Source organism: Lagopus leucura, unplaced genomic scaffold, assembly GCF_019238085.1.
Source record: "Lagopus leucura isolate 7727_CA_CO unplaced genomic scaffold, USGS_WTPT01 Super-Scaffold_100001, whole genome shotgun sequence".
Lineage (NCBI taxonomy): Eukaryota > Metazoa > Chordata > Aves > Galliformes > Phasianidae > Lagopus > Lagopus leucura.
Window position 1 is genome coordinate 888,830 of NW_024962262.1, and position 25,275 is coordinate 914,104.

The 25,275-nt window shown below is 39.5% G+C and overlaps 1 protein-coding gene across 1 annotated transcript in view; it reads left to right on the forward strand.

Moving 5' to 3' along the window:
* DDX10 (DEAD-box helicase 10) overlaps positions 1 to 25,275 on the forward strand; it is a 167,694-nt gene that overhangs the window by 70,681 nt on the left and 71,738 nt on the right. Inside the window, exon 14 of the mRNA XM_042868170.1 lies at positions 25,143 to 25,256. Coding sequence (XP_042724104.1) covers positions 25,143 to 25,256 — 114 coding nt within the window. The remainder of the gene's footprint in view (positions 1 to 25,142; positions 25,257 to 25,275) is intronic.

The following is a 25,275-nucleotide window of genomic DNA, read 5'->3' on the forward strand; positions in this document are numbered from 1 at the left end:
AAAGTCTTGCTGATAAGCCTAGTTATGAAATAAGCATATTAAAATCTTCTTCATTCAGAGATGAGAAGTTCATCTCTCTTGAATCGTGTACCAATGTGTGCTCAGAACAGAGCTTTAACTTTTGCTTAAGAGGTCTATAACAAATGTTTGTAGTTTTGTTGTACTTCAATAAAAATGCACAGAAGATTTTTCAGTACAAGGAGTCTTGAAAAATGTAGATGGGTGTAGAAGAATAAGCTGCAGAAACTGAGACTTGCACTGTTTTATAAACCTTCATTATTCTAAGAAAATATTTGACATAGCTTAAAACAGATTTTAATTTGCAGAATAGACAAACTTTATTCTAAATCAACATTGGATTGTGTTCTTATGGCTTGAAATCATGATTTTATTAGTACTGTGTAATTAGAATAACAAGTGGAAAATTAGGACTCAGCATTTGGGAATAGTTTTGGTGATGTATTCCAGGATGTACTTTGTGAGCTCATCCAGCCTGCAAGTGTGCATAACTTCTTAGGCTTTTGGCTACTGAAACCGAAATTAATGGAGGCCTATTGTACAGGTGCTACGTGGCAGTCAGCAATAGGTGTTGATTTTGTGGTAATGAGTCAAGCTATAATTTCTTGCGATCTACAAACACACTGAGTTGTTTCTGTGTCACAGAAATGCTATAACAGATGTAGGTTGTATTTATTGTATGCTATCTGATTTGAAAATGTAGTATGCCCTTGATTAACATCTGATCATTGCCTCTGCAGTTTGTAGTTCTGTGCCTTGGTTTGTGTGGAAGCACTTGTAGCATTGCCCCTGTGATTGAGAGTGATGGAAATAACAGAGCAAGCCTGACGCACAGGCTTGCTTAATCCTCCATTTCCTGTCTTCTAGCATGGCAAGAAAAGGCAAGATTTGCTACTGATTTCAGAATTGTTCTGCCTTGCACTCTGGGATTATCACGGTGCTCCTTTTTTCTTGACTTTGTGTCCAGTTTTAAGCAGAAACTGAGGTAGACAACAGTGCGTGCTGGTGTAGGTGCCTGTGCAGATGCTGGGGTTAAGACTGAGTTAAAACTTATGGACTGTTGTTCTGCTTCTTCAGGTTGCTATGTTTTTCCCTCATATAGATTGACATTCCATTGGCTTCAGGAGACTGAGTGCGTGTGCAAATCCTCCCAGAAAGATCAAAATTACCAGTCTGTTCCTAAAATGGATCCAGATTGAAAAGGTTATACTCTTATAGTGCTGTCATGAAAACAGCAAAATGTTGAAAGAGCAGAGCAGAGTTCTTTTGAAAATAATGAGATAATAGCAATTGCCTAGTTTCAAAACTAACTGGTTAAGTAAAAAGATCTTTCTAAACTAACTGTTAACACTTAAGATAAAGCAAAAATAGGTATCTACATCCTTGTATGTATTTTATTCTTCTTAAATGTATAGCTTTGAGTCATACAGTTGGGGGAGAGAAAAAGAAAAAAAAGGAGGGGAATTTCTTTGGATTCCCTAAGACTGCATGGACTTCAGCACCAAGCCAGAATGCTTGTCTTGTTCCATGTAGCACATACAGCTTCCTAGTGTCATACATGTTTCTGTCAGAAGGGTACTGGAAAACCTGAAGTACAGTCAAATCTGAAATTAGTTCTGCTGACCCATCTACCTGTAAGGATGGTTTGTTATAAATAGGAGACCTTGTTATAAATAGAAGCCCTTTATATCAGTACAGAATCCTTTATATAAGCATATGCATTGTAAAAGCAAAAGGATTATTTCCTTATATGAGACCTGATGCATTGCTCAGGTGCTTTGTTCCGAAGGCAAGCTGGGTGCTTTCTGTTTTGCTTCCTTAGAAACAACAACAGAAAGCCTGCAGTTCTTACTCCGAATCCTTGCACTGCTCTCGCAGTGACTCTGCTCTCAGTGTAAAATCAGAATTGAGCATTGGTTTGGTAAAGTGTTAAAGTTGTCTCACATGTGGAATGCGACTTACCTGTCTGATTTGCACATTGTATTTCCCTGTAGCTAAAGAAGGCTTTATGGCTTCTGCACGGGTGCTTTTCAGGTCACCCAATGACTGCATGCAGCCACATCTGATGGCATGGTGGGAAAGAAAGGGTGCAGTGTGACCTCACGTGGTTGGGGGTCCTGGTGGAAAGCAGACCTGGCTGTCATCAGTTGCTGTGGCCTCTTGTGTGTCCCTTTCACTAGAAGCATTGTTTGCCACATATGTTGTTGCCTCATTCACCTGAAGAGAAGGCTACTGGCATGTCCAAGCTTGCTGCCTTCTACTTAAATAATGCCAAGCCTTGTTACAGGTAGGAGCATGTCTTCCATCTCTCAAACGTCAAAACGTTCTCTCAAACATTTTGTGAACTTTAACAGAGGTATGTTTAATGTATATGATAGTGAGTCGTTGTCCACACAAATGGATTTCTTGGCCATTTCCCCTTAAAGGATGCTCATATGCAATCAGATTAACCTTTAAAATATTTAGGCTTCCATTTTCTGACTGACTATATAACGTTTTATATAGACAAGATATAAGTTCAAGAGCAGAAGTTTAACAAAGGTAAAATGCACCCATACAAAATACATGAGGAGTTTTAATAATCTGAAACAGTCTTCACTTATTGCATTAGGAAAAGCAATACCTTTAAGTGCCCAGTCCCTGCTCTATTCTGGTGCTTTTGGTCCAGCAGGTCTTTGTTTTCTTGAATTATTCATTGTGCCAGAAATCTGCTTGATGGGGTTTCGAAAATGATATGTCCTAACATAGTTGGTTTAATTCTAAAGATGCCATTATGAGCCTTCATTTCTGGCAGGATAGCCCTGTAACACAGATGTCTCTCATTCAGGTATGAATAAATTCTCTCTCTAGCATATTGCCTTTGTTTCTCAAAAATCCTCTGATCCTGTGTTATTGTGTGCCTGCTATTAGTGAGTTCAGCAGGCCTAATTCTTGTACATAGGATGAATTTTGTGATGAGTCAAGTAATTATGGATTAGTTTCATAGGAACTAACATTGCAGTTGGAAGGAGATCTTTGTAAGTAGCTTGCAGGGCTTTTTTGGTGTGCAAAATGAGTTTAGCTAGTAAATACTGCTTCATGCTGTCAGTGTTTTCTGGCCCTTAAACGGTCATTTCTACCAAAATATAAATCAGTGTGTTAACATTTTCTCCTGTATGTGACAGCACATAGACAGGTTGTGTTCTTTAGAAGACTGTATACCAAGATGGCATGATGAGAGAGGACATATGAGCTGGCAAGGCACTTAACATCTGTGAAATCTGCTGACTCCTGCTTTTGTTTCTTGATAGAGTGGAAGTACAGAATTATCCAGTTCTGTGGCAGCAGAAGCAAGCAGTGGGAGTGAATCTACCATATCAATTTACTTTCATGTTTGGGAGTGCAGAACTTAGGTGAATATGTGCATGCCTATTCCTGAGAATATGTAGGCATATACTTTTGGTAGACAGTTTTTGTGTTCAGTAGGTGATAAGGTCTGTTGCTTCTGACCCATTATAGTCCCAGTAGTGATTAAGGCAGACATTGAGGTTAGAGCACTGTCCCAGTATTAATGATAAGCAGCGTGCTCTTGCTGATGTCTTTACTGCATATAAGCAAGTCATGACCCTTATTGACTTCAGTTTGGCATTATAATCAGGTGGGTTCTCTTTGTCTGGAAGAAGGCACAGTGCCAAATGCTTGAACAGGCTTTGGGTAACCTTTTGTTGACCTCTTACTCCCATTAGTCCTTGCCCTATGGGATTCCTTCAAGGAGTGGAACATCATGACTTCTAAACATTTTACAAGGTCAGTGATTTTTCATGGCTTGTTTATGCAGTTTGTAATGCAGTTCCCATTTTTTGTCTCAATATGTTACTGTAACGTGACTTCTAATTTGAAGGAGACAAGAGTTCAGAATTGTTCACTATAATTTGCTTATGAAAGCTTTAAATATGAAAATTTGAATACCCAAAAGTCCTATTAGTTATTTAGATTCTTTGCTTCCACTGCTTACATAAAAAATGGCAAGCCTTTGAAACAGATGACTGGGATCAGAAGACAAAAATGTTTTCACAGTTTACCCAGCTGCAGTCAGAACATCCAAAAGTAGATGTTTTAACATACAGTTGACCTTGAAGCATTTGGATGGAATTTAACTTCCTGTACCAAGGTGAGATGCTATTTCTTCAACTGTGCATGAGGCCATCCAGCTGTGGAGCTCTGCTGCCCGGTGGTATCGGCCAAGTGGGATCTGCTTGTGGGGTTCTGGGAACTAAGCACAGCATTTCAGTCAGGCTGATTGAAGTTGCAGGCTGTGTTTTATTGGAGGGTCTGTTGGGATTCAAGCCTCTATCTCAGGGCTGTTTGCCAGTGGTGGTATGGACAAAACTGGGAAACTGTAAAGCTAGCACCTCCAGACTGAAACTCAATTGCATTATTAAGAGCTTCTCCAACACTGAAATCCGCCTCAGCTTTTACAGTGGAGATGAGGCAGAAAATGCCACTTCTCTGTTCTTCGTGAAGTATAGGTACATCAGTAGAGAGAAGGGAAAAATTAAATCTCTCTCCAGGAACAGAAATTTGAAATGTTATTAGCTATCTGGTGCAATTTGTAGAATAGCAGAGATTGAATTTAATGGTTCTGCAGTTGAAATTTACTGTACCAAAAAAGTATGTTTTTGGAATCCAGCAAGAAGACAAGACAATCCTAGTATCAGATCTATGTTGGAACAGTATTGGGTTTGTCAAGTCTTTATGTGCTTCTCTCTCTTGTTGAATGTAACTATTACTTCTGCTTTGTAAGGTCACAATCTCATATGTCACCAGGATATTTGTCACAGTAGAGTCCTTCAAAATGTTCTTATTTATCTCAGTTAGTTTAAGTCCTGCTTTGTGTTTGGTTGCAGTCTAAGGATGGAGCATTAACTTTATGAATGGCCAGTCTTACACTTCTTGCCTGAATTACATTTGGGAAGCCATACTTCTTTAACAATTAAAAATGTCTTCTGGTCTACAGCTTAAATATTTTTGGATTCAGTTTAGCCTTCTCATTTCAGATTTTAAGTTTAATACTGAATAATGTAAATCGTATATATATTTCAGCATTTTAGAGGTATGTCATTTGATTAATGTCATGTGAAGGAGTATTGTTTAGACCTTCATCATATACATAGTCATTAACCAATATTTACTCCCATCCCTTTAGTCCATGTAATGTACAGGACTCACTCGTGGTTGCTGTGTCCTGAAGCTGTGTAGTACTTCTGACTGTCTGTGTTTCTCTATTCTCTATCTGTTGCAAAGAGTCTGCATTTCTCAGGCAAGATGGTCGGAGCTGATACTGTCATCAGAATGCAGGGTGTATCCAGAATGATATGGCAGTGTTTGGTGTTCTCTTTTGTTTTTGGTTTGTTTGCCTTTTTGACTGCACTGAAGTGGTTAGTTCATGTGTGAAAAATTACACGCAGTGATTGGAAGATCATTCTGTGGATGACAGAGCTAATGTAGAACTCATCACTCTGTATATAATGTCATACAGCTATTTTTCTGTTATGCATTTTCTGTAATTCAGTACATCATTTTACTGTCAAGTTACTTCATATCCCTGTGATCATTCACAGGTAAGCTTGTTTACAGATTTTCTTACCTCGTTATTTATTCATACTTGCTTCAAAATTTATTAGGAATGTATGGAGCTGAAATCTTCGTAGGATCCTGGTACCAGCTTCCTGACATTGTGAAAAGCACTGTTCGAATCTTCACCTTTTTCTGTCATTTTACTCATTTTTGATAGATAAGGAATCTCCCTCCTTATCCTCCGGTCTTCTTTTTTTTTTTTTTTGCAGGCTATGGCCCTCCCTGTTCCTTTTCCTTAGCCAGTATCATCACCACAGCCTTTATGCAAAATGAATTAATTAGAATTCTGAAAATAGGAACATCATGATGGTTTTGCATGACTGTGTTTCTTTTCTTTTATTTTCTTTATTCTTGCTGTGATTGCTGCTAGTGGAAGCCAAACATGACTCTTAATACAACTTTAATGCACCACGTTTCTGCTCTTAACGTTATTCCATCTTGTTGGACCTTATGGTTGCATCCTTCATTATAAACCTTTTGTTTTTCATCCCTCCTTTCACCTTCATAAGCTTCTCCCTTTTCCCACACACACACCCACATACACAGACAAAAAAGTCACAGTAAAAGCAGACAAGTGAATGCAGACAAGTGAACGCAATGAGGTGTTTGGGGGTAAACTGATGTCTTTACAAAACTAAAAAGGAATTTCAGAAGATGCCTGTTTGGATTAATGTTTATTTTCTTTTTTCAGATGGCTTCTATTTTCAGAGCTTGCTGTTTGTCTTCTGTGCTTTTTATTTAATGTATTGTTAACTGTTACTGTAATGTGTATGTTAACTGCTGAAATTGCTGTTTCTGCCTTATGAGTACATTATTTTTCAGAAATACTTAGTGTTGAAGTAAAACTTTATTGAAATTTCAATTTATTTAAGAAATGTGTCTCTAGAGACTAGAGGAAACAGTATGCTGTTTGAGCTGTGGTATTTCTGAAGCATTGCTTTAAAAAGACATTACAGAGAAGGAGAGTAGTGGAATATTAAATTTGCAATCAGTATAAAAGTTGCGTTATGGGTATAATTTGAAAGACATGTAAGGTATTAGAGTAAACAGCCTCACTATCACTACTTTCATTTAATGATGCACAGGCAAAGTCAGAAATGGATTTATAAATAAGGCTTGCTTCAGTTAGAGGTTAACATCTGCTTTTGAACAAAGAGACCAGTATAAAGGCTTGACACGTGCAGCATCTTTTTAATTGCATATTAAAACAACCTACCAGATACTTTCTTTCAGATTTGTTGCTTGCTTTCATCTTCTCTTAGCCATGTATTTCACTAATTTAGAGTGATATTTCAGTTTGGTAATCGCTCACCAATAACACTGTGTCTCATCTGGCCTTGAAGGTTCTGTATTTGGTGCTGTGTTTTCTTACCTAGTACAGCATCTAGGACATAACTAATGAGGACTTGTAAACTGTAAAGGAGAAGGTTGGAACACAAAGGAGGTGATCTGCCTCACAGGGATAATTACTGAAGAATTATCTCAATGCAGACCCGAGATGCTCACCCAGTGGCACAGTAAATGAGAATTTCCTTTGCAGGCTACAACTACTGATAAATGATATTGAAGAGACTGGACAAGAAATGTTTAATGTAATCACAGTGCTGGCAATGGGGAGCTGACCCAATAAAAATAAATGCCTTCTATTTCACTGTGCCTTTTATTACTATAGGAATGGAAATTTTTATATGTTGTAAGAGCAGTGGGAATTTTTGCCCATGGATGTCTTGGGCTGAGTGCGTAGAATTTTAGTGAAGCATTTCAGCTCCAGAATACTTCTAAAGTTGATGCTTCCTCAGTTTTGGTCTGTGGACCAACAGTAATCTGTGAGGTTTACTGGCGGCAAGCTGCGCACTAAACAGAGTTAAAAGAAGCTAAGAGGCAAGGTAATAAAAATCAGAGTGTATTTATCTTGATTTTTGTAGACTGTGTTGTAGAAGAGGAAATGCTGACATAAAAGTCTTGCATTTGAGAGCAGGGGAACTTTACAAGTATGTTTCCTTTGTTAAGTAACTAAAAACACATGATCTGCGGATGTTAATAATGTGCATTTTAAGTAATCCACATACGTTCACAAGTAGATTCAGTTTATAGTTTGTTTAGTATAGGTCAGAAAATCTTAAAGCAGAATCTGGGACTTCATTGCATTAGGCATATGACATACTGTATGTATGCTGTGACAGTTTCAGTTTAAGGCAAGAAAACAAGTGGACATAAGACAGACAGGGAAACACAAGATAATGGAGACAATTATAACTTGATAAGCTGTAGATGTGACACATCACGTGCTCAGCTACAGAAAGAAGTTTTTGTTGTAGTGTTCTATTTTTTCATTCTGCTTTAGATACATAGCACTGTTTGTATATAACTGTATGCCTGGACAGCATTGGTTGGTAAAGCCTGCTAGGGCAACAGAGTTCTTTCTCAGCTGTGTCCAGCATGCATGCATGTGCCTGAGGCATGCTGCCTGGGCCTACATTTGGTGGGAGGGTGTTGCTGAGTGTTATCTGTGATAGTAATCCAAGCAGTATTTGTTCCTCTCTTGGGGCATATTTTTTCAGTGCTGCATTACTGTCTTTACCAGCTTGACTTTTATTTTCATCATTTTGCCCAGACAGACTTTACTAACACTAGTCATTTTCCATGCAGTGCAATAGTGCTCGGCACATGAAGAGGAGAGTACTTGTGTCTTACATGTGGCATTCTCAAGTTTTCCTAGATTAGAGACTTCAGATGAATTTTCAAAAGGACCCACAGTGCTTTGCTTCCATTTAAATAGCTGGGACAGTTAAATGTCCCTCTTTCCTTAAAAAGCACTTTCCATCAGGTTCGGGAAGCTGCTGACCAGTTAGGCACTGGGCTTAGGACCAAGCTGACCATGGTGACTAATAGAATTCCTACATCAGTCGCAACTGGATGTGTAGCAGGATGCTGATAATCCACTACAGTCAATTAATCATCAACATGTGATTTGGGAGGACTAGTGAAGCTTATTTTGCATGGAGAGAATGAAGAGAGATCATGAATGTTTCTATAGAAAATATGGTTTGATACAGCTGTTACCTTACCTAGAGATTTCCATGATCTTTTTGGCCGCACCAGTAAGAAGTTGTACAGTTGAGATGCTTTAACAAGGCTAACAGCAAAGGAGGTGTGACTGTTTCTGGAATGTTTTCAGGTCTTTCTGCTGTGATTTGTCCTGGATTGTCTGCTGATGGTAGGGCAGGGCCTGCATCGCATGCAGTAGTATGAAGAGATCTGATGAGCATTTGTGTCATCTTCAGCCATTGCTATGGATGAAGCTGTAACTGCTGTGAGAGTTCCTTGCTTATGGGAAGGGATTTTGCTGATGCAGGGTGCTCTGTTGGGCCCAGCAAAGCGTATCAGTAGACATGGGTTGGTGGCTGAGGCCAGTGAAAGGAGCCCCATGGAGGTTTGGTGATGTGACCACTCTGACTGCAGCCTCAGCGCTCCGTGGACAACTGCTGACCCATGGGAAATGTCCTTTCTGGACTGATGCTTTTGTACCAGGAAAGTGTAATACACTCTTTGTTGCTTGTTTGTGAACATGGAGGCACGTGATGTTTCTTCAATGTGTTTAAGTTGTACTTGGCGTGTTGGAAACCGCTGAAAATTATATAATATGTCTGAAGTCCCAGAGGGTGGCAATAAATATGTACCAGTATTTGTTTCTGGCAGCTTAATCTAACTTGTGTCTTCTAGGCTTTTGTATGTCAGAAAGTCATATGAATCTTTCATGTGGAGATCTTTAGCCTGAAACAAAATTTCTCAACAAGAATTGAGTACAATGAAATTGTGTCCTCTGCTAAGGGCAAACTCAAAGTTAAGTAGTGGGATTCTGAAAAGTGGTTGTGGAAAAAGGAAAAATAGCAAAGAATCAAGATAATTGTGTGGAAAAGACTGATGCTGATAACTTGCCTTTTGAGCTTGAAGAGCACTGCAGTCCAGTGGCACATCACATTACTGGGGGCTACTGGTGCAGAGAGCACAGCCAAAGGCTTGTTGGGATGGATAAAGGTTTCTAGCAAAGCAAATATTCAGTAAAGAACCAGAGCATTTTGTGTGAAAATCACCCGAACACACGTTGGGTGACAGGCAGTGAGGACAGGAAGGATACTCAGAAGCTTAAATTTCCCTTAAGTAAACCAGTCCTGTAAGATTGCTCCCGAAGGGAATGCTTCTCCAGGGATTCATTCAAAGCCTGTAATGTGTACCTTCAGCTCGGAATCATTCCTCTTGATCTGCAGAGGTGGCCAGTAGAAATTAATTTTAATTTGCTTTGCTGTGTGGTTCTCTGCTCTTCCAGTTGACTTTGTCCGCACTGTGTTTGAGAGTCCATCTTCCTTGTTGCTTCAGGCAGAGAGGTGTGAAGTCCTGTGCTCTTACGGAATGCCTGCCACTTGCTCAGCAGAGTATTCAGAAGTGAATGTACTCAGAAGACAATGTAATCTAGGTAATCATAGAATGGCTTGGTTGGAAAGGGACCTTAAGGACCATCCAGTTACAATCCCGTGCCGTGGGCAGGGACTGCTTCTGCTGGATCAGCTTATCCAGGGCCTCATCTAGCCTGAACACTTCCAGGGATGGGGCATCCAGAACCTCTTTGTGCAACCTCTTCCAGTGCCTCATTACCGTCTGAGTGTAGATTTTTTTTCTTGAATTTCCCCTATTTTAGTTTAAAGCTATCACCCTATGTCCTAATATGCTTTCCTGGTACATAGTTGGTAGTTATACTGCATTATGAATTGTACCTATACCTTCTAAGTTGAAATGGCTCCTCTACAGCAGAAAAATAACATCTCAAACAGCAACTGACTGCTGTGCATGTTAGGGTGAGAGGGCTAACCCACAAACAAAACAATTTGCTGCATAGTTTTTAAAACTCTGCCAGAGTAAATCTTTAGCCAAAAAGCTTGCTGAATCATTGTCCTTTTAAATGTGGAAGTGGCATAATGATTGCAGGTTTTTTACATGATCTGGTCTGAAGTTTCACATTAATGCTTTTGATTGTGATAACATATCCAGCAGTACTCCAACTATTGTGTAGATGCCTGCTGCTCAGTAAATTGCTCACCACTCCATATTTACATCCTGAGTTATGTCGGTAAGAATTGCTGATGACTAAAAGCGCAGTATGCCCTGAAGTTAGAACGTGATAATGATGAAAATTGTTTCAAGTATTCTAAAATGTTTTTTTTTTCAGTTCACCTTCGAAAGAAAAGTGTCATTCTTAAATCCATTTTATTGCTCTCTGTTGTTTTCCTCTATTTCTTATCTTTCCAGTAATGTGGTGATGTTTCAGACAGGATTTTCAGAAGTTGTGAGAGGTGCCTAATGTCTAATTCCCTTTAAAATTAAGTTTATTTCTCAGACAGGCCAAGTAATTCAGGAGCATTGTTAACTGCCTGAAATTTGAGGTACTTATGATCTTGAAAATCTTATGCTAGAAAACAAACCCACAGTGACTCCTTCTGAAAATCCAAGCTTTACGTTTCTGCAAGTGAAAGATGTATTAGTCTCCAATCTCCAGAATGAAAAATTTGAGGCTGTCTGAACCACAGTCTTTGCAGATGAGCAATCCATGAAACTATGAACAAGTGAAAATTCACTGAGTGTTCATGAGAAGTGCTTGTTTCTGCTGTGAGAAGTGTGGCCTTATTTTCCATTTGTATAGTTGAAGTCATGATTTTTTTTTAGGGCAAATATCTGCTGCACTTTAACCATTTATTTATTTATTTTCCCTTTCAAGGAGGAGGAAGAGTTCCTTGCCTGATTTTTACAGTATGGTTTACTGGATTTTTTCTTTTTCAATTACAAGTATGATTTTTATTTTCTTCATATTCATTTATTTTAAGCAGTGAGGGTGGGCCTTATCAAAAGATGAATTCCACCAAAGTGGTGTAAATAAGTGAGCAGATGGATTCTAAAGTTAATCATCTATTTTACATAAGCATATATTAAAGGTAGGTATAAAACATATTAAGAGGACATACTTGTAGACTGGCTCTGTGTATTTCACAGTTTTGATTACTGAGCACTCAAGTCTTATCCTAGCTGAAATATTGATCTCTTTGCACTAATGGCCCATAGCTGCCTCATTATTTTTCCCATAGCTGTACTAAATACTGAAACCTACTGATGTTCAAAACAGCAAAGTAGATAAATAAGATAATAAATTATGGCAGTTATCTTCTGGGAACTGCTAAACAGATAGAAAATGTATTATGGTTATGTCCTTGGAAGAAGGTTGCTTGTGCAGTGTGGTATGAACTTTTTATCACACTTCTTGTCGTGTCCTGATTATTGACTACTGAATACTCTGAAGTGCTTTTTCAATTTAAAAACAAATCAGTCAGATTTCCTTATACAAAAGAAAAGTTTTAGACAAAGCGTGAGACCATTGCACATTAGATGAATGGAAAGATTACTCTTTATCTGTAATGATCTCTCAAACTCTTCTTGTCTACATTAGCCTGTACTTGGATATGCTTTTTTTATGGTTTTCCTCAGAGCAGTTGAAAATGATAGATTAAAAAGAATCTTACCCACATTTCTGTAAATGGCTATGGGAATAAAATCTGTTGAACACATGATAAAAAGTTACTGCGTCGTAAAAAGACATACTGTTCAAGCATGGAAGAACTGCAGAAAGTGCTTATAAAAGCATTTCAGATTTTTTTTTTCTCCTCCCAGAGTAGAAGTAAGTCATAACATCTGTTTTCTTTTAAAAGAAATCAAAACAGTATTTATGCAGCAATACAGAGGGATAACCTCAGTTTCTGCAGATTGAGTAGAAAAAATTGCTTCCTTGAGTTTGCCTCCTGTTATGTATTATCTTAAGTCTGAAATGCTGCAAGTGTTATCTCAAAGTAATGTACTTTGTGGTTTTAAATTCAGTGGCATGTGCAGAAGGTCAAATTGGCTGTTCTTACAAACAGACCTGTTCACAGCATTTACATCTGACTACATTATCACTGTTACATAACTTGAGAAAATACTTAGGAGAAGAGGAATTTAAATTACTCTTTATCTCAAGTAGTTCTATCTTGGATTACTGCTTTTAGAAGAAAAAGATAACTAGCAGTGTGGAGAACACGTATGCCTTCTTACTCATCACTGTTTCTTTTTTAAGATCACAAATCTACAGAAAGAATTTTTCAGCCAAAAAGTTTTGAGAGGATGTTTTTGCTTAATCTTCTACGATAAGATGTGCAGTGTGAATGCATGCTTAAAATCTGTTTTCCACATTGGCAGATGATTTGCTGTTGTTTTTGATTTTCTTTCTTTTCTTAGCTTTTCCTTGGTGTTGACTCTGGATGAGTCTGGATGAGATGGATCTGCCTTTACATTTTGAAGTTGTTGCACTTTCTGAGTAAGCAATATTGGGGATTCTTCTATCTGTGATCAATGAATGTCTCTTGATATGATGTGAAAACATTTGAATATTTGCAAGAGAAATGGGAAACAGTTCTTACCATCTTAGAAATCTTGATTTTTCAGGCAGATTGTTCTTATTGGAATAAATATTCTCTACCATACTTAATCCATGCATTCTCTGAAATGACTTCAGACAGTGTTTTTCTTTGTAAGAGACAAGTATTTCCCTTGTCTCTCACATAACCTATCTGGAGATTTTTATGGAGACCTCTAGTGAGATGGCAGCAGGACTAACATGTTAGCCCACAGAATCTACTGTATAGGACTACATTTGTCAGCAATGACTGTCCTCCCTAAGTTGTGATAACTAATGACTGAGCATAAAGCTATTTTTTCTCCTTTTTTTTTTTTTTTTTCCACCTTATCTGTTTCAGTTATTTTTTAAAAGTCCTAATTTTTCACTGTAGCAGTTGACTTGAGTTGCAGCCTGTAGTCTGCTTCAGCCAGGCTGGGAGAGAGGAGGCTAGGAGTGGGAAGTATCACGGTTATTGTGCATTCCCACTATGTATCCTGCTCCAGACTGGTTTTCTTATTTTTTCTCTCCCTTTTTTTTTTTGCTTTTTTTGATGGCTCAAGCTTACTTTATCACTTTGGGCAGTGTAGAAATTTGTTTGTGTGTGCAGGAGTTTAGTGAAGTCTCAAACGGGATGACTCTTTGGCGGCAGAGATGTGCAATAAAGTCCAACTAAGAGACGTCTGTCAAGAGAGGATTTTTCGACTTAGAGCTATTTCTCAGAAGACCAATACATTTTTTGAATTACGAAGAAGAGAATGAGAAGTAAGCTTGAAATGGAGAACTCACAGCTTTTGTGGCAGTACTCAGAAAAATGTTTCAGGAATGGGAATGTATTATTTGGTCTGTATGGCTTAAACTGTTTCCATCCAGCTATTGACCTGTGTACCAGATCTATCCTGCAGGAGACTTTTCAGCAATTCACTGTGCTTCCAGTGGGAAGGCTGGCAACATCTTTGAGCAGCAAATGGTCTCTACTACGTCTGCACTTCTAATGTCACTCCCAAGTCCTGCCTTGCACCTGCATGTGAGCAGTCTGCAGCATTGGCTGTGGTGATGATGTGTGGAGAGGTGGGGGTGACTGGTCAGTGCCATTGATCAGGTTTTCTTCCCTTTGCTGCTTTACAGCATTCTTTGCTAGGAGAGCGATATACTTACATCATCTGGTTTGTAAAACTTTGTTCTTAAATAGTTTTCAGTTGACACGAGAGAGGTCTGAGCAATATCTATCTATATCTATTGGTGAATAGCTAGCATGGAATGCATTTGCTCACATGGTTATTCCTGTAAGATTTTTTTTTCCTCTAAATGTAAAACCTATGCATCTGAAAGCAGTACAGATGAATTGAAAAAAAATGAGAAGAGTGTGTAATGTTTCATAAAAAAGAATTAGTGGTAATGGAAATAACTGCAACAAGTAGATTATGTTTAATCCTGAATATCTGAGTCCAGTATGTTCCTCTAGAAAGTTCTACAAACTATTTCAAGTATCTTCAAAATGCATTTTATTGCTCATGTATGTTAACCAGAATATGAGAGGTTTCCTGAACAGTGACAGTGGCAGAGCCTTGAATAACAGCTCAGGAGAATAGATTGTTTTTGAGTGTTAGAATGCAGTTAATTACCTTCCATACATTTTATGATAATTAGTATTGTGATGGACAAATTCTGGTTCCTCTCTCCAAACAACTGTCATAATGAATGTCAAAATTCTAAAAAGAATACTTGAAGGAATGTTCTTGCTCCAGGTGTACTCTTCCTTTTTATTCAATCTGAGAAACTGAATCTGAGTACCACGTGAGCTCATTAATATGTCAGGTTTTACTGGAAGTAATTTGCCTGATAGGTGTGCATTGGGTCTTCTTCCTGGCTGCTGGAACTGTGGGGTTCACATGGGGTTCATGTGTCTGAAAGTGCCTGATTGCTCTCCTGTTTTTATTTGAGCTCTCTCTTTCAGTTTTAGATACCGAATATTTCTTTGTTGCATTTCAGCATGTAGTATGGTTTTCAGGCTTAGTTTTTCACTCAGTTAGCCCCTCTTTTTTTCCTTTTCTCTTCTGTGGTGTGGAGGAGTGTTTGCTCTGCTATGGTCTTTGCCCCACCTGGGTGGCCCCTCTTGGTGTGTTTGGTGCTTGGGACTGTGGAGGAAGAGGAAACCCCAATGTGGTTTGAAAATAGGTTGTGTGCACTCCCTTCTTTGGAACCAAACTCTAATAAGCCTTGTCTCAAAGAAAAACCCTCACAGGTATGCCACCTAACGTTGCCTCTTCTTTCTCTTAAGAGACCTCAGTAGTGCTGAGGTCAAGTGCAGGTCAGGTGAACACATTTACTTGCTACGTTCTTGGATATTGAAAGGAATGAGTTTAGAGGACTCTGATGGGAAAGAAGTGTGTACCATGTGTTTAAATCTGAGGGTGAAATAAAGCTCTAGGGAGAAATGATGATTATCACACCAATCTACTGCTGAAAAGGTTGTGCTGATGAAATAGACAAAAATTGATGTTGGGTATTTTTCAAAAGATACAAAGATATCGCTATTTACATACATAGGCCATTAATAATACTGCGGTCTGATAATTAAATGGGCATAGCTTTTGTTTTTAGCATGTACAGAGGCAGAGAAAGAGCTGAGGTAAATGTATTTATATTTGCAAAGTTTAAATTTTTGTCACTTTATGACCACAGATCAGGGTAAGATAGTGAATTAACATGAAGCTTCTGCTTTGGCTGCTGCTGTGTTCCTGCTGCCGTGCATAATGGCTGTGAAAGGAGAAGGGGTTTCTTCTGCTCATTATAGGTGGTAAAATGTATTCAGCCTTAAAGAAGAACAGCATGAAATCTTCTCATCTCACCTTTTGACCTAAGATTCACGTGTAGAGTATTTTTAAGCCATAATTTTAATGATGTAACAGCATATATTTAGATCTTAACTGTCTTAATACAGATGTTATTTTTAGAAGATATTTTACTTACAATACAGTGCAGTAGCATTAAAAATTGAATGTTTTAACTAAAAAGTCTCAATTCTTCTCTGCTTAATTCGTTAAATGTTATCTCAGCATTGCATTCTTGCTGCAGAATTCATTGTTCACATCTCTGTGAATATTTGAGTTTTACTCTTGCTTTAAGTTAGTAGATGCAGCTTGAGAGGGAAGGAGCTATTCTGGTTCTGTTGGAGACTGAAAAACTAGAAATGGAAGGAAGTAGCACATTTTCAGTATACCTGGAAGACTTAATCATTCTGTTAGTTTTAAAACAAGGCAGAACTCTCTCCCCTTTCTACTTGTTTCCCTTTGCCTACATTTTGAATGAGGGACTTGCTCCATGTCAGATATTGAGAGGGGAGATGAACAGGTCTGATTTTCCATCTGCTCTAAACTGAGAAATGATATGAACATTGTAATTGCTGGAGATCTGAAGTGGAACAAAAGTTGCAAAGCAAGTTGGGGTTTTCTTAGCTCTTCAATTATGCATTACTTTGTGCATTTTGGGATTTTTTTGGAAAGTGATGGAAGAAGATGACTAAGATGGAAGAAGTAGTTTTTTAGTTTGATATAGAAGATATGTTTATGCTCTGATTTGCCATTTTTTTGTTGAAAACAGCATCTTTGTCATGGCCACTTCTTGCTTGCCTAAAGTAGAAGGCCAGAAAAGGGAGTATCGGTAGCAGTCAATTAAATCACATTATTTGCATGTTGATTTATGCATCATAAAGTTTGCTTACTGAGCTGCAGTCTCTAGCTTAGGATAACTGCAAGTGATTTGACTGCTTAATATTCTTCTTGGCTGTAGAAGTGGAGAATTTGTTGGCTTCTGCATTTGATAGATTTTATCAGAGGGTTGGGGTTCTAATGATGCAGCACTTTGCAATGACTTAGGGAAGGACAGAATGAACACATTTCATGTCTTAATTTGCATTGGAATTAATAGTACTGTTAATAATTATTGTATACTTCTTGCTTATTACCAGCCTGAGATAGTCTTTAGGTTATTAGGCATTAGAATGTCTTTGCACCTATAACAACATCTTTCTCTCAAGTGTATATTGCCACCAACTCCATGTCTTTATGTTGTTCATTACAATGTGTGTTAATGTTTGATTTTGAGCTACAAGCTTTTGAAATGTATTGTTCATTTGGTCAGGAATTCTCAGTTATTAGCTGTTTTTTATTGTTTTTTTTTTTTTTTTGCCAAGAAATATAAGTAGTTCACAATTCTGTTACAGCTTTCTTTTGAAGTCGTTTTATTGTGTTAAGGGCTTAACACTTCAGAAAGGGAACTCATCGCTGCTTGTGCTTGTAGATACTGGAGAATTTCTGAATAATGCAACAGCAGCTCTGTGATTCAGTGCATTAAATAAAGAAATCTTCCAGCATGTGATGTAATTATTACAACTTAAATATCTTAGTGATTTTGTCCGTATTAATTCTATATAGAAAGCTTAAGGTTTCAGCAGAAAACAGTTTTAAACTCTGAGTGTTTTAAAGATATCCTACAGAAATACTCCTTGTACTGCCAGTTGGAAAGAAAAATAAGATTTATCTTTGAAGAACTTTTTAGTAGACCTTTCTGTTAGACTATCTGTGGTGAAAGAGAAATACTGAGCGTAGATCTGTGCAATAGTTCCTCTTTCTCCTTTCCTTTGTTATTGTCTATAAACAAGTAAAAATCATATCATAAATAACTTTTTTTTTCCCCTTGAAATACACAGAATAGTATTTGTCTAAACATAAAACCCAAGCTCATGTAAATGTACTGCAGAAAATTGCAGTTCTAGCGAGTTGGCAAGTCTTTTGTCCCTTTCTTTTACATTCAGTCTGCTAGATTTTAATCTTAGTTTAGCTCTGCAACTTCCAGGTGCAATTTAATTTGTTTTATTAGAAATAACAGTATGTTGTTTATTAAAATGTATAGTCTAACCTAAGCCTTAAACCCAATCACATACAAACTAACGAAACTCGGATTCAGATACAGTCTTTTGTCTTTTGGGTAGTAGCCTGGCTAGTGCTGTGGTAAGAGCTGTGCTCAGTACTGGGGCTGGATGCAGTGCAAGCTTGTTTGTACATCCTGTCTTCCTGCTTTGTTTTTAAAATGAGCTCCTTTTCCTAGGGCAGCTGGGCAGGCATGCTCTGGAAGCCAGGGTCAGCTTGTGGGAAGCCATTTCCTGGTGGCTCCAGCCTGTTTGGGCAACTGGGGCTGTGCGGGGCAGGCCTGCAGCTTGCCAGCAGTCAGCATGGAGTAGGGAGGGCTGGAATAGCTGCTGTGGAGGAATGGACCTCCAACTGAAGCAAGGACTCCTGCTACATAGTGAGGGAAGGCAGCGTCCATTCCTTCCTTTGTAGTCAGGCTGCAGCCTCAGCCCCCAGCTCTCTGATCCTTTGCGCTCAATGGGAAGACAGATGGCTGGTTGGGCCAAATTGTATTTTTAAGTGGAAACTTTTTTAAAAAACAATTCAGATAATGTGGACTGGCCTTCGAAGTCTGGTTATTTTGGTTCTCTTGATACTGTTCTGCTCCTTTTATAGCTTTGTGTAGAAGGATGAAGTTTGCATCAGGCTGCTGCTTTGGTGGTTCTAAATCAGTAGGAGTGACACTCTGCCTCTCCTCCAACCTTATCACCATTGTAGGTAATCAAAATCTCACAGTCTGAGTTCGGTAGGTTTATGGCGTTGAGAGGTAATGATATTGGCTGAATCTTCTGATAGTCTGTAATACCCCTCAGCTAAAAGCACTTGATGTGTTGCTTTCCTCCTCATAGAAATAAAGACAGCTGTTTTCTTTGTCTGAGACTTAGTAACTTAAATTTGGCAAGAATGTGTCTTATTCCATGAAGAATGCCTCCTGAGTGTGAACTCTGCGGCCAAACAAGAGGAGTGAAGTGCTCTGCGATAGTACAGGTGTGAGAATCCTTGCTCCTATTCTGAGCAATTTCATGAAGAAATACAAAAGAAGTGTGTGAAATGCAGAACCAAATCGATTCGTGTTTCTCAGGGACTGCTGCTGCTGAATTCTGGGTAAAAAGCAGTGTAATAATGTTGGGAGAGACTTATCAAACATCCAGGTACACAACTTTTCTTCCTAGTCATTTCAAGTTATAAATGTGTGTGTGTTTGGGGAGGGGAACCCACAAAAGAAAGCTGGGAAAGTATTAATGCTTTTTATATCTAACATAACTGAAGAACTAATTATTTTCTGCTGCTGTTTTTCCCTTCCACAGTAACATAATCCCGTTTTAGCCAGCCTCTGCAGCACATGCACTGGTCTTGCTTTCAGTGCCTGCAGGAGTTGAAATTAAGTAGAAAAAATGAAGTTAGAAAGAAATAAAATGTTACAGTTGATGATTTGTAACACTCTAAGCCCAAAGGCCGAGGCAAGCTTGTATTAGTTGCATTAAGAGAGTGGAAGTGCTTTTACGGTGAGTTAGAGTGTTGTATACTCCAAGTCTGAACTATGGACTTCATCAGTTGCATTAATAAAGAAAATGAATCCATGTTAGAATGGCAAAATTAACTGTCATTCCTGTTTCTGATGCACCAGCTTTGCAGCAAAAAGTTGTAATTGAAATATAGTAAATTCTTACGTCTTAGATTTGTCAGTATCTTCATTTGGAAAACATTTTTAATTGAGATTCAGCTAAGAATATCAGATCCAATAAACTAGGAGGAAAAAAGTCTGTTCCTTTTCTTTAAAAAAAAAAAAGAAGAAAAAAAAAAAGAAGAAAAATTTACTTAAAAGAAGAGCCTGCTGCATATTAGTTGTATTGTTCCTGATTATTTATCAGAATGTTTGAATTTTCTGTGCTTCTAAGAACTGGTTTTGTTCCCAGTCATGTTCTAATCCAGCAAGTCATCTGACACGTGCGTGTGCAGAAGGAAGGCAAAATTTAGGCTTTTGACTAAAAATCATAAAAGCCTTCAAATGCTGCAGTTGAGCCTACATTTTATGAGATTGACTTGATTTACGTGATTGACTTCTGGTACTTCTTACCCTGTTTTATCTGTTCAGTGATGTTTTTATCACATTTCTTTTCCACATTTATGGACGAAAACCTGAGACTAGAGGGTCTTATCCATGTTGGTAACAGATGGTAGCTGCTTCTAAGTGCAAAGGAAGCATATGGCAGCTGCTGTTTCAGCTGGTTGCCAACTTGAGTTCAACTGCATCGTTTGTTTAACATCTAACAGTAATGTAAACCCTATGCCCAGATCATGTATGCTCACTGTGTTTCCATTTGGCTTATTGGATGGTGTAATGTAGCTTTAGAAGTAGGTTTACTGAGGCAGATACTGGTTGAGCAGATTTTGATGCACGGTATTTTTTGAGTGAGCAGGTCAGTATGGGGACCTGCTCTGAGCTCTCAGCTCATCTTAAAATGCCCAGCCACGTTCTGTGGCCTACTGTTAGGAGCAAAGTCTAGATGTCAGCAGAATCCTTCTGTTCACCCGTGCCTGCTGGTGTGACAGTGCTTCTGCTGGCACAGCCTGTAACCTCAGCTTTCAGCTTTCTATTTAATGAGCAGTTAGAGAGAAGTCATTGCCCCTGCTGAAACCATGTTCTCTGCAGCACTTGAGGTTAAACAGGTAGAGGAGGTCTTTTAGCAGCCTCCAGCTGCTGGTGAGATGAACTCATTGTGAAAAAAACAGATGAAGCCATGAAGAATGAGGATTAAGTGCCAAGCTGCTGCTTGTAAATTGCCAGGTATCTTCTAGTATGAAAGATGAAAATGGGAGCTGAACAAAGAGAATACCTTGAACAATGCAAGAAACCAATTGGCACAGAAAATTATGAAAATTGGAGGTCTGCCAATTGCTTACGTGCTTCTTACAGCGAGTGAATGCACCAGAACCCTTTGTGATGGGGAAGGAATGCTTTTATGTAGCTGTTCAAATGCAGGGTCACAGCAGAGTCCAGCACTGTAAGACTTTGGGTGAAGGGAGCATGTTGGGTATAGATGACAGGGCTTAGGTGGTGGGGGGAATGGGAGGAGGCTATGAGCTGAAGTGATTCTCCATCATATATGAAAAGTGGCTGTCAGGTGAGGTCCCTGATGACTGGCGGAAGGGTCACGTCACTCCCATTTACAAGAAAGGGAGCAAGGAGGACCCCGGGAACTACAGGCTGGTGAGTCTCACCTCTGTGCCTGGGAAGATCATGGAACAGATCATCCTGGATGACATGCTTGATCACACAAGGAATGAGTGTGTGATCCAAGACAGCCAGCACAGCTTCACCAGGGGAAGGTCATGCTTGACCAATCTGGTGGCCTTCTATAATGGAGTGACGGCATCAGTGGACAGGGGAAAGGCGACCGATGTCATTTACTGGACTTGAGCAAGGCCTTTGACATGGTCCTCCACCACATCCTTACCTCCAAATTGGAGGAATGTGGATTTGATGGGTGGACCACTCAATGGATAAGAAATTGATTGAAAGGACGCAGACAGAGGGTGGTCATCAATGGCTCTATGTCCAGCTGGAGGCCGGTAACGAGCGGCATCCCCCAGGGGTCTGTCCTGGGACCAGAGGTCTTCAACATCTTTATCAATGACATCGATGACGGAATCGAGTGCACCCTCAGCAAGTTTGGTGATGACACCAAGCTGAGTGGTGCAGTTGGCACGGTGGAAGGAAGGGATGCCATTCAGAGGGACCTCAACAGGCTTGAAAGGTGGGCCTGGGTGAACCTGATGAGGTTCAACATGGCAAAGTGCAGAGTTTTGCACTTGGGCTGGAGGAATCCCAGGCATCCATACAGACTGGAAGGAGCGGTCCTTGAGAGCAGCCCTGCGTAGAAGGACCTGGGGGTCCAGATGGATGAAAAGCTTAACATGAGCCAGCAGTGTGCTCTTGCGGCTCAGAAGGCAAATGGTATCCTGGGCTCCATATAAGCGTGGAAGAGCGGTGGCCAGCAGGGACAGGGAGGAGATTGTCCCCGTTTACTCTGCTCTTGTGAGGCCCCATCTGGAGGACTGTGTCCAGGTCTGGAGCCCCCAGTACAAGAAAGACAGGGAGCTGTTGGAGAGGGTCCAGAGGAGAGCCACAAAGATGATCAGGGGACTGGAGCACCTCCCCTATGAAGACAAGCTGAGGGAGCTGGGCTTGTTCAGCCTGGAGAAAAGAAGGCTGCAAGGTGACCTCATTGCAGCCTTTCAGTACCTAAATGGAGCCTACAAAGAGGAGGGGAATCAACTCTTTGAAAGGGTAGATAACAGCAGGACAAGGGGAAATGGTTTTAAGTTGAGGGAGGGAAGATTGAGGTTGGATGTTGGGGAAATTCTTTCCAGAGAGAGTGGTGAGGTGCTGGAACAGGCTGCCCAGAGAGGTTGTGGATGCCCCGTCCATCCCTGGAGGTGTTCAAGGCCAGATTGGATGGGGCGCTGGGCAGCCTGGTGTAGTATTAAATGGGGAGGTTGGTGGCCCTGCATGTGGCAGGGGGGTTGGAGATACGTGATCCTTGAGGTCCCTTCCAATCCTGGCCATTCTATGATTCTGTGATGGAAACAACCCCTCTTACGTTTGATCTGCTGCTGCCTGGAGAAACTCCTGGTTCAAACACACTCAAGGTACAGTGGCAGCCACTGGCACAAGAGAAATGAGGACTGGATGCACTGAAAGATGATTCTGGGCATGCATGCAGGGAAGGACTTAGGTTGCAGAAAGACTGCAGGGCTGTAGGGACTCCAGAGGTATGCAAGAGATGTCCCCAGAGGAGGACTGAAGCAATGGTCATGTCACCTCATGGTAGCTCCTTGAAGCCAACCTGCCCAACTCGTCTGAACAATGTAGGAGATTCAGACCATGTGAGACAGGGAGGCTGTGAGAGCAACCACTGCACTGACCTGCCAGACCTCCATCTCAGGTTGTGACACTTCTGCTGAACAGCAGATCGTGTCATTCAAAAAGTTCTGCCTAATTCTGTGATTAAATGTGTTGGTATATGAGCCCACTGGATCTTTGCACTGTTAGTTGGCATTAAACTAAGGCTGTCAGGAGATCTTCTTTTGAAGTGTGTTCAGTGTAGTAAACTAAAAAATGTGTCCCAATAGAGAGTACAATTTAGTTATCTATAAGGTATGCAGAGTTTCTTTCTGATGCTCTTTGCATTTTTTAATCACTGTCTCTTACCTTTCAGTCATACATCTGCCAAATTCAGCCACCAGTCTTACACTGTGCATTTTAAATGTGTAGTTTTGGAATTTAATTTTTCATTTGTTTTCTTCTCTTCTCCTTCCTCCTCTTTGTTTGGAAATTTTGACCTGTCCCATTTGTTTTTGTGCTACTTTGCAGCATCAAAATACTTCTCAAAATCTCACAGAGATGGACAAGAGGTAGATGTAACTGGAAATATTGCCATTGTATGCATGCTAGATAACAATATTTGTCCTCTTTAGTTAGAAAATCTTTTTTCATCGACATACTGTGTTGGTACCAATAATACAGGCAATTCAGTAAGATTAAAAAACTGAAACAGAAGTAAAAGCAACTGTTGAAAAAAAAAAAGGTTTTGGTAGTAAGAAACGTTACTGTACCAGCTATCAAGCAATCCCTCTAAGTTCTTGCCCTGGACAATTCCTGTTGTTCTATTAATGAGCTGATGTGCTCATTAGAGATGAGGGTTTTATGGTTTTGCACAGTCTCAGATGGTTTGTGTTTATAAGATAAGCAACACGAGTGAAGGAATAGTGTGGCTTTGTGAGCTGTTGAAGGTGTGTGTCATTCATTAGCGGTGCCTGCACAGAACAACAAAAGTCCTGTGAAGTACTGAGGATGCAGGTCTTGCTGTAGTTACAGTTTTCTATAATGGATATGGTCATTACCTATAGCCTAGCTCAGCAGTTGTCACAAGCTGTTTTTCCTGTTAAGAAGACTCTGATTCTTCTCTTCTGTAGTTCATACTTCAGTGTATTAGTGGGCTGACTGTAATGAGTGTGACTTTGAGTTAATTTTTTTGCTTCTTTTGATGTAGAATAGAAAACAGAATAAAATAAATTAAAAAAAAAAAAAAAAAAAAGAGAGAGGGAGAGAGACCTCCTCAGGGTTTGTTTTCTCCCTGGTGCTTTAGCTACTTTCTATTTCCTATCAGAAATTCAGGCTGGCTTTCAGGAAGTCACTTTGCAGTGCTCCACCATGCAAGAAAGTCTTTGCAGAATGAAGATGGGCTGTGTGTCTTCCCCTAAGCATTCTGCATGTATTCCAGTGGAAATATAAAATACTTGCTGCAATAGCAGCTGTTGTTTCAAATGTCTTCTGTGTGTTGCATCACTTTAGGTGCCTGAATAGGTATGGCTTTTTACTTCTTGGCAAAAGAGTCATAGTCCAGGAATCTCTGTGTTCTTTGGTTGTGTGTTCTGTGCTACCATCACAGAGATGGATGTTGGAAACTCTTAGGAGCCATCTGGGGACTTGACATTACTTTTGTAAAAAGCATTGAAAAATAAGTTAATTAAAATAGTCTCCTACAGTTGCAAACTACTTCCAAAATCTCAGCATTTTTATACCTTCCATCCCACCACATTGCAGACCAGGAGTTACAAAATAGGAAGGTTTCCGCATCACCTCTTCTGCCTTTCACTGATGCAGAAGTTACTCAAGTTGCTGTGTTACTTTGATCACTTAGTGACAGGTGAGATGAAAGTGATCTGATCAGTTGTGACTTCAGTCATTTATACAGCATTTCTGCTGTGGTGAGGCTTGCACACTGACAGCATGAGCTGGTGAATTGTGTGTCATTGTCCCAGAAAGGTTCATGAGGTTTGGATGCGTCTGGTGCCCTGCTGTGAGTAGGATTTAAAGCTTGCTAAGTTTCTAACAGAATAAATGAGTTCCTCATGAAACAACATGTTCATAGAAAAAGAGGATTTTGAAAAAGGCTGTTAGCTGCTGTTCACTGGGCATCATTCTTGCGTTTGTGCCTTCTAACAATTACGTGTTAATATGTCTAATTGCTCTTAAGAAAGTTCAAGGCATATATTTTTTGATGCCCTCCCACCCATTGAAAGAAAACCCATTAAGAAATTGTGTTTATTCTTTTATACAGAATGCATCAAACTCAAAGATGAAGAAAAAAACAACTAAGACTCAAGAAGCCAAAAAGATATTGAAGAAGAAATTTAAAGTGAACACAAGAATAGTTTTTACTGAAGATGGAGAGGTAAGATAATTCAGAATAA